Raw genomic sequence first — 9,140 nt, 5'->3', positions numbered from 1 at the left:
GTTTTAACTTTGAAATACTCCACACTGGAGCATCTGAGGCCAGCAAATAGCGGGGACTGTGTTTGTATTTTCTAGGAACGTTTTGAACTGTTAACGTGGAACAGGGGGAGCTAAGAATGACACAGGGCTGGTGGTTTGCATAATTAGAGCCAAACTCAGAACAAAACTGTGATTCACTGCCGCCAGTCATGGGATTCAATAGAGTGGTCACCTCCAATTGGTTTCATTTACATTTCAAACATAATTGTGTAACAGGCTGTTGATGATGAATCCTTCGAGTTTTCTCCGTGTTGTTGTCGTCTCTGCCTCAGAAATGACAAACATGAAAAAAGAAATTCTCCCTGATTTACAAAAACAGTTTTACAAAGTTGTGATTTTCTATACTTTTCAGTGAAATAACCACTACAGCAATGAATTATTGTAATGTTTGCATATAGACTTTTATGCTGGACTCACACTTACGTGTTGTGCCAGCATGATCACATACACAACATAGCCAGCTTTCGTCCTAAGGTGCTATGCTAGCTATCAATACAACGATAAAGAGAAGTGCACAGGAAATAAAATCCACGACAAAATAGAAGACGCAGGAAGAAAAGATTAGAAACAGAGACCTCTTAATCTTTTGCTGTTTACTCGCCACTTAGGTCACCAGGTCCGTCTGAGTTCGTCTGAGACAGCTCAAACACACACACACACACACACGGTGAGAGAGAGGCTCACTCATTAAAACGTGTTAAGTTGTTCTCCGTAGTGAAACCTGACAACATCTGTTTAAGTCTGTTGATTGAGTGGACAGAATTAATCATCCTCTCCCGATCCCTCAGATTACACATCTTCAAGACAGACAAACAACCACGAGCTGATAGTTGGTCACATAAGGCTTTGGTCTTGTTGAGACGAAGAATTTTCTCAAACTTACTTTGACATTGTCTTGTCTTACATCCAATGCAAAACTGCACAAGGTGCCAAAACGCTTGATGCAAGTGTCTTTGCTGTTTTCAGACAAATACGGTTGTCTTTCCCATCCTGTGCCAATGTTACTCAAATAGCAAATGCACCCTTGATTAAATAAGAGACCAAGCACAACCATTTTGAAATATGCGTGTGGCGCAGTAACCTTTGTCTGCTGTTGAACTTACAAAAGTGGATTCGGAGAATAGATTCACGGCTAAATTTGTGGTAAAGACGTACTCTCAAGACACACCAACAACTCCTGATTGACCCTGTGGCTTAGTGTCATGGTCATTAGCATCAGAGATTTCATAATCAGGATGAAGAATTTCCTCCTCGTCTTCCCCATGTTCTCATCTCTGTGATCATTTCATAACTGCAGCCTGGAATCACTACATTTTGACCCATTTGTGTAAAGTTGATGTTTTTTTAAATCTACTTAAATTAATGATAAATGCATAGCTTGTGCAACAGATGGTTAGTTTATGAAAGTGCACTAAAATCATTTCAGTGATTCTGTCCAAACCATTCACACACACATGCACACATTTGCTCAAGGGAACTGTGAGTGAATTTAATTTTATAACCATTCATTATATGATTGTGACTCTATTAGTTTAAATCGATATGTCACATATGTTGTTGTTGAGAAAGGAAATACAAAGAAAGTTAATAAAAAGGTCTAGAAGTGGGTTGAAACCTCCTTCGTGTCAATTTCAGTTCTGAGAATATAAAAAAATATACACCTGCACGTGTCTGGAGGATGTTTGAGATGGGAGCATATGAGTTAACTTTCGTACATGAACTGCTGTAGAGTATTTGCAGCCCTTTGTTGCGTGTCATACAGTGTTGGGATGAAATACATTTACTCTATTACTGTACTCAACTACATTTTCATGTGTCTGTACATGATTTATTTCTGGGTACTTTTCACTTTACTCTCAGCAAATATCTGTACTTTCTACTCCACTACATTTTTAAAAGGTGTCACATGTTCATTATTTTGATTGTAGTTATTATTGATTGTTTTTATTTATGTTATTATGTTATTATTATTGGCTCCCTGATCAATAAGAGTGGGTGTGTAACATTAGACTCCACCTCCTTCTACGAGAGCAAATCAGGCCTACAGCTGCAAAATTTCCTTCCCCATATGGTTTCAGGTCTTGCTGCTACATCGCATATTGTTGTTTTTGAAAAATTTCAGTTTTTTCGTGTCTTACTCATGTTATGTCAAGCATCACATACAAAATCAATGAGAGAGAGCAGTTTGGATTGTGTTTTGTGTGATTGTGTTTGGAACAGAAGAAAAGAGCGGGACAGAGTCAGATGGAGGCAGTTTCTGCATGTCATTAAGCGGTAAAGGTCAAAATTCCTCTTCATCATCTCAAATGTCATCCTCTCTTCCTCTTGGGTTTTCATCTCCATCGATCAGTAGCAGTGATGTAACACTGTAATCAACATAAAACCAGCCACACTCCCTCCGTCTCTCCTCTCACAAAAAGCAGTCCACACTATTTTTCTGAAAATTGAACATTTTACGACAAACACCCTGCAAATGTCAACGTGCTCATGTGCCATCAAATCACGTAAATACGCTCTGTTCACCCGCTTGTTAGGCGGATTAGTGAAAAGGTCATGTGCTTTTAGAGGTATCATCCTCACCAAAATGATATGATAAAAAATGGATACAAAATTCAGAGTAGAGACACTCAAACTGCCTTGTGATATTTTCTTAACCAACACAATCTGACACATCCTATCCTGAATGTATAAATCCCTACATGGCTCAGTTTTTTGTGTGTTTCCGCTCTGTCTTAACAAAGCCAGCTGGTTGCCAGCTGACTGGCTGGATCAGTGGCTGGTGTGGGACAGCAGCAGATGCGTGTCTTATCCGTGTGATGCATCCACACCCGTTACATAAGAGGATCTCTCCGCAGGTAACAGACCAGCTGTATGAAAAGGACATGGATATCAAATGGTCTGTCCCTGATCTGTGCCAACACATGTTACCATTCAGTAGTGTTTCTACTCTCAGTGATAAATACTGTCTATTATATTCTAAAGTGTGCCTGCAGTAATATTGTGGTCATCTATTATCTTTGCACAACTGATGCAACACAAAAGCAGAATGATATTTATCTTAATGCTTGATAAATGGACTTCACTTTAACTCTGGTTTAACTCTCTTAACTGTGCAATATATCATTATTATATCCATTCAAGGTACATATTCTAACACTGCACATATATTTCTTGTTTTTACACTGTATTTATTAGTTTTTATTCCATTCATATTTTCTATATATTTATATTTCCTTACATTTAAGTATTATTATCATTACACTTGGATATTGCATGTTACTTATTATTACTTACTGATTCTTATTTTTGACTGGCTGCTTGCAAATTTCCCCATTGTGGGACTAATAAAGGATTATCTTATCTTATTTTATCTTATCTTATCTTAGAGTGTGGAAAGTCAAATCAATGAGATCACATTTTGAGTTTAAATCGGAGCTGTTTTCGTGTTTGTCTGATGTGTGTTCTACAGAGGGAGACTTTTTGATGTCATGTCACATGTTTAATTCTCAGCTGCACTGTGCTCCACGCTGCTCAAAGCTCCATCTTGTGGGGATATTATGTAACAGTATGAGGGTCCTATAGGGGTTGGCTGCAGCCAATCAGGGCTGATATTGGCTGAGAGGCATGGTACACTCCTGACAGGGGGCCAGTCTATCACAGCGCTGATATATAGAGACAAACCACTATTCAAGGCCACATTCACACCTCCAGGCAATTTAAGGTCTTCGAACTGTGGGAGGAAGCCAGAGGACACACAGAAAGTGCTCACAGGCACAGGGCGAACATACACAAAGGCCCTGAATGAAGAGGGGTTTGAGCCCAGAACCTTGTTGCTGTGATTACCACTGTAGAAAGTATACACAAGCATGAACATCCAAACTTGATAAACACTAGGACAGAAGCGACGAAGACCAGAAGACTAAATATACTCTTGTGTCTTAGTGGCTTGTGCGAAAAACGTTAGCGGGGCCTAAGTTGGGTCTCAACTTGTGTGGGGACATTCATTGTTTTCTAGTGATAACCACTACACCACTGATTTACGCCTCAGTCCAGACAGTTATTGGCATATTTTACTGTTTCCACTCTGAAATCAGTTCATCCATTGCATATGGTGGACAAGATAAATCTGCTTTAAATTAATGACTGTAAGGAAATTATTAGGGTGAGAATTTAATTTCACAGAGGCAAGGCCGTCCTCATGTTTGATATTTTCCTTTAACCCTAACCTCAAGTCATAGGAAAAACTGGAATACGCACCTTGAAAATACTGCATTTCTAAATGGTAAAAATAAATAAGAATTAGAGTAAACCTGTATATTTATTGACCTAAAAGAGTTGATGTAACTAAACATCTGCATCCTGAAAGAAATGTGATACCTGACTGATTCCAAATGACAGATCAAAGCCAGCAATCATAAATAAATAAATGGCGTAATGACGTGGCTTCAAGTTTGCACCTCGAAGAAATCCGCTGCACTCTGTCAGGATCCCACTTTCAGTTTATAAGATCTGGGAACCCTTCATTGAGCATATTTTCAAAGAGAGGTGTCAGACTGAGAATTAAATGTATTGCTTGTATTTTATTACACTGTTAACTGTTTACCACTGAATGCTATTGCATTGTGCCTGATCCACCGGGACTCATTTTGGGCCTTCCTCCACTTCACCTGGTTTTTACCTCATGGACTGTGTTTCTGGCCCTCAACCCACTTCTGGGCTTTTTGGACAATACGGACTGACATCCAAGATCGTCCTTTATATTTCTTGTGACGTGGCAGCTTGTTTATTTTGTTCTTTATTGTGTTTTAATACGTCCTTTTAATTAGTGTATTGTGGTGTAAAATTTTGCAAATAAAATAAAAATAGGACATTGTACAAGTTATACAAGCGTGATTTATTCATTTGAAGTCACAAACAGGATTCCAAAAGTGATTTTTATGTTAATTACAGGAGCCAAGGGAAGTCGATGATTTGTGTGTCACAGCACACGGTTACAAATTCATTTGTCAGGATTCATAGAATTTCCTGCAGCCATTTAGGAAATAAGCTCATGCCAGAAGCTTAACAGTGGATCTGTGTGAGTGGAAAGTGAATGCTTACCACTCAAGGGGACATGGAGTGAAAGGGTGCAGTGTTCAAATAGCACGTCACAGGACTGGCTGTCATCTCTTAAGTGCAAATTAAATTAGAAACAGTAAATACGAGCCCTGCAGCGAAACCTGACTCAAAAAGTATTTTTTTTGTATGTTCCACTAAAGCAAACATAACAAATAAAACTTTTTTTAGGCCAATCATCACAACAGTGACCAAGCAATGTGAACTCAACAGGTAGAATAAAGTCTGGTTAGCAAGTCACTTTCAGACTAAACACTGGTTTACTGGTACTGAGTCTTGTGTCTTGAGTCTTGAGTCTTGGGTTTACTGGTACTAATTTGAAGGGTTTGGTTAGCTTCATGTGCTGTAATAATATCACCACATATCCAGTACAGTGTTGAGTGTAAAAGAAAAGATTACATGTGCAGCATGGCATTAGTGGAGGCCGGCTTCCCACTGATACAATAAAAAAGTATGAAACATCAGAAGCATTTTCACCAACTTAGATGAAACAAAGTAAAAAACAAAACTCAGCCTTGGATTCTTTTTCGATGTAGAACATGTGATCGATTGTACAAAGAATAAAGTTTTTATTTAGATTTTGTTTTCTTGTAATCCCGTGACGGAGTGATGAGTTGCCTGGGTGAACATCCACACTTGATATTATCTGATGGGGCGGAAGAGTTATTGCAGGTCGATGAGTGCGTCTGTCGTGCAGCCTCAAACACGGCCTTGATTTTCAGCCACCTCAACAACCAGATGACGGGCATAACCCTAAAACAAAGAAACAAATCAAGTCCAGTCGGGTTGAGGAACAGCAGAAATTTATTAAAATTGGTGGCAAAATAAGTAAACATGTATACATCGAAAACAAGTGAACAGGTTTCCAGGATAGTACTTCAATTGTTTTACCTGTCCTTGGTGTTCTTCTTGAGGCTATAAACAACTGTGTTGAAAAAGAAGAAGAAAAAATGTCTCAGGCTATGCCAGGCCCAGAAAAACAACTCTGGAGTGAAGCTGGGCAGCATCTGTAATCTAGGAGAAGACAGAAAAGACATACTCAAAACACTCAGTCAAAATCCATGAATTATTCCATGGGAAAATGGTGATAATGTCAAAGAAAGTGAAAACTGGATCCACAACCACAATTTAATTTGTTCTTCCCTGACCCATACCACCTCCTTCCACTAAGTTTTGTGGAAATCTATTCAGTTGTTTTTGACTCATCTTGCTTACGAACAAAAAAAACATACAAACCAACAAACAAATGGAAAGGTTTAAAAAAAAAAAAAAGCTAATTGCTAAAATTGTTTTTCTGCACAAGGTACAAACCAGAGCATTGATCAAATTCAACAGACTTCCCAGTGCAAAGTGTGACACGGGTCGATCAGCAGTAAATATTGTATAGATGTCTCACTGAAAACCCCTGGTGAATATAACTATGTTTCAACCTGGTTTATTTACCTGATTTTAATGTGTTATTGAACCCTTCACATATAATCAAATGAAGTTTAAGTAAGCACTATTACCTTAAAAAATATGTGCATTGAACTTAAAATATATATTTTGATTTAGATAAATGCATTTTGTTCAACCACTTGACATAATAAAATGTAGTAAATTCAACACAAATATGTGTATTACGTATATCTTGACGCAAAGCTCAGCTGCTATAGCTATAGCCCTAAATTTTCGACAAACATGTATGAGAGTGGTTTTCCCGATCCCCAAAATACTGTTCCGTTAAACGAAAGATGAAAAGTGTATAATGTTTCACCCCCTTGTCTCCCTATAAAATGTTTCAGAGCAGACAACCTCAGCCGTGAGTCCTGTCGGTGTTGTGTACAGTATATTTCAGTGTATTTATTACCTCTGCTTACTGTGGACTTTGGCAGTGCCCGTCTGTATATGTCTGTTGTCTGTAAAAGATGTCAGTGTGGCTTTATCCTGCTCCTCCTTCATCTCCTCCTCTTCCTCTGTGGTGGTTTCCAGATGCATCCACACTTTACTTTGGTTGCTGCTAAGTGGCCCCTGGGATATGTTTTTCCTCATTAAATATGGGGCAAGACCTGCACACGGGGAGAAAAAAACATGTCATTGAGAGAAATTAGGTTAAGGTTGAGTGCATGTAACAAAAAGTTTGTGTCTTGGGTCTACAATTTTTCATAGTATTTTGACCAACCATTGCGCTTAAGAAAATCAATGGTGTCTTTGTAGCCACTGTAGTAGGCTTGATCCAGCGTCTGCAGAGACAGAGACGTACAAATATAGTTAAATGTCTTTTTCTCAGTGTTATTGTTGCATAAGTGGCCTTGATCCACAATGATAAATCAGCACCGTCCACTGAGAGTGTTACATCCAGTGATAGACACCATGGGACTGACCTCTAAAGCCATGGGGTAAAGAGCGTTGATGACCCTGAAGCTGTTGGCCATGTTGCCCTTCAGCGTGGATCCGCTCACCACCATGTCCCAAATGCACGGCGTGTCCGAGGGGCAGATGTCGGTCTCTCCGGAGAACGGGGACACTGTCAACGTGTTGCTGCAGGACAGTACAGGCTGCATCCCACTGAAACCTCCATCTACATAATACTGCAAGACATGATCACATATATTACGATGTAAACCGAAAAAACTGGGCTGCAAGTGAGTCGGCGGGAAAAGCATAAAATATACTCACTTCTCCTTTGAAGGATGGGGGCAGAATTCCACAGTACCAAGGCACAAAGCAGCTACAAAGCAGGGCCTAAAGACAACATGCAAGAATTACACATGTCCATGTGTTCGTTTATACTCAGGGACCTGTAGTGCAAACTCACCTGTACTACATCCTCTTTGGACTGAAACTCAGTCATCACTATGTGCTTGCCATCACTCAGACGGGTCATAGCCACAGCGAGACGACCGCTGGCAAATTGATGTGCATCAGGGGGAAGGTACTTGTTCAAAATACTCTCCAACCAGTGGAGCACATTGATTGAGGGGTTGAATGGCCCGAGTGTAAAAGCCTTCATCTGTTTGGCAAAGTGTATTATCTCATCCCGAATGGTGACTGTAAAACACAGAGAGCTGTGAGTCTAAAGAAATGATAATCATCATGAAACAGTTTTGAAGAAATTATCAAGTCACTTACTTGGGCTCATCTCACAGACCACAGCAGCTGCCACCAGAGATCCAGCAGACGCACCGAGAACGTACGGAGCTGTGCGCAGAATCCAGGGAACATAGTTCAGGAAACACTGGGCCACCCCTAACTGGTAGGTGGCCATGAATCCAGACCCGGAGAAGGAGACGGACTGAGGAACTTCACCGTTATTGCAATTGACAACTCCTGAAGCCATTTTCTGAAGCTTTTCGACGATCCGTTTCAATTGTAGATGGTGAAAAACATTTGTGCTGTGGCACAACTTCTGCTTTAAAGAGCAGCCAGTTCCAGCAGGCTGAGATGAGTTATTCAGTGGGAAATGGCTGAGCGTTAATAAGCACATCTCAATTAGACATACCATATTGGTCATACCCACGTGGTACCAGTAATGTGCCGGTACTCAGTGGTACTTCTGATCTTTGTCCTCATGAGTACCGTTACTTCTTATTGCGTACCGCCACCTCCTGGGGAGTCTTGGTACACACATGTACACATGAGTACGCACCGTGTTGTGCCAGGGTACGTATCCTCGACAGACTTTCTGCCCTTCGATCTCACCCAAATAAATATAGAAACATGTGGATTATGTGTTTTACACATTAGATCAACAAACCTTTCTATAATCCTGAGGATGTTTTCTAACCACACCAGAGGAAAGAATGGAGATATCAAACTCAGAGGAGACATGGCACAGCTTTTAATTTTCTTTGTGCCAAAAAAGAAATTCTGCCTGAATTTGATAATCTGGGACAAGTCACTTGGTAATCTGGGACACTTGTATTAGGTTCAGGCCAACAGATATCGAATTTTCAGAAGGTTTTATGACACGCATTCAAAATACATTTGAAGTGGTATACATTACC

General features: G+C 39.9%; 1 protein-coding gene across 2 annotated transcripts; it reads right to left on the bottom strand.

The window, feature by feature from the left end:
• Positions 1 to 5,452: 5,452 nt before the first annotated feature.
• LOC117764010 (patatin-like phospholipase domain-containing protein 2) lies at positions 5,453 to 8,930 on the bottom strand. 2 transcript variants are annotated; one of them, XM_034589405.1, is made up of 8 exons: positions 8,266 to 8,930; positions 7,952 to 8,184; positions 7,813 to 7,878; positions 7,518 to 7,724; positions 7,316 to 7,376; positions 7,004 to 7,202; positions 6,046 to 6,168; positions 5,453 to 5,907 (listed from the first exon to the last, which is right to left on the bottom strand). In XM_034589405.1, the coding sequence occupies exons 1-8, from the start codon at positions 8,645 to 8,647 to the stop codon at positions 5,724 to 5,726; spliced, it is 1,455 nt and encodes a 484-aa protein (XP_034445296.1). In that variant the 5' UTR covers positions 8,648 to 8,930; the 3' UTR covers positions 5,453 to 5,723. The 2 variants fall into 2 exon arrangements, with proteins under 2 accessions (XP_034445296.1, XP_034445297.1); XM_034589406.1 differs by having other exon boundaries at positions 6,046 to 6,170; positions 7,009 to 7,202.
• Positions 8,931 to 9,140: the final 210 nt, after the last annotated feature.

Source organism: Hippoglossus hippoglossus, chromosome 7 (assembly GCF_009819705.1).
Source record: "Hippoglossus hippoglossus isolate fHipHip1 chromosome 7, fHipHip1.pri, whole genome shotgun sequence".
Classification (NCBI taxonomy): domain Eukaryota; kingdom Metazoa; phylum Chordata; class Actinopteri; order Pleuronectiformes; family Pleuronectidae; genus Hippoglossus; species Hippoglossus hippoglossus.
The sequence above is the reverse complement of the archived record's forward strand: the minus strand, read 5'-3'. Positions and strand labels throughout refer to the sequence as shown.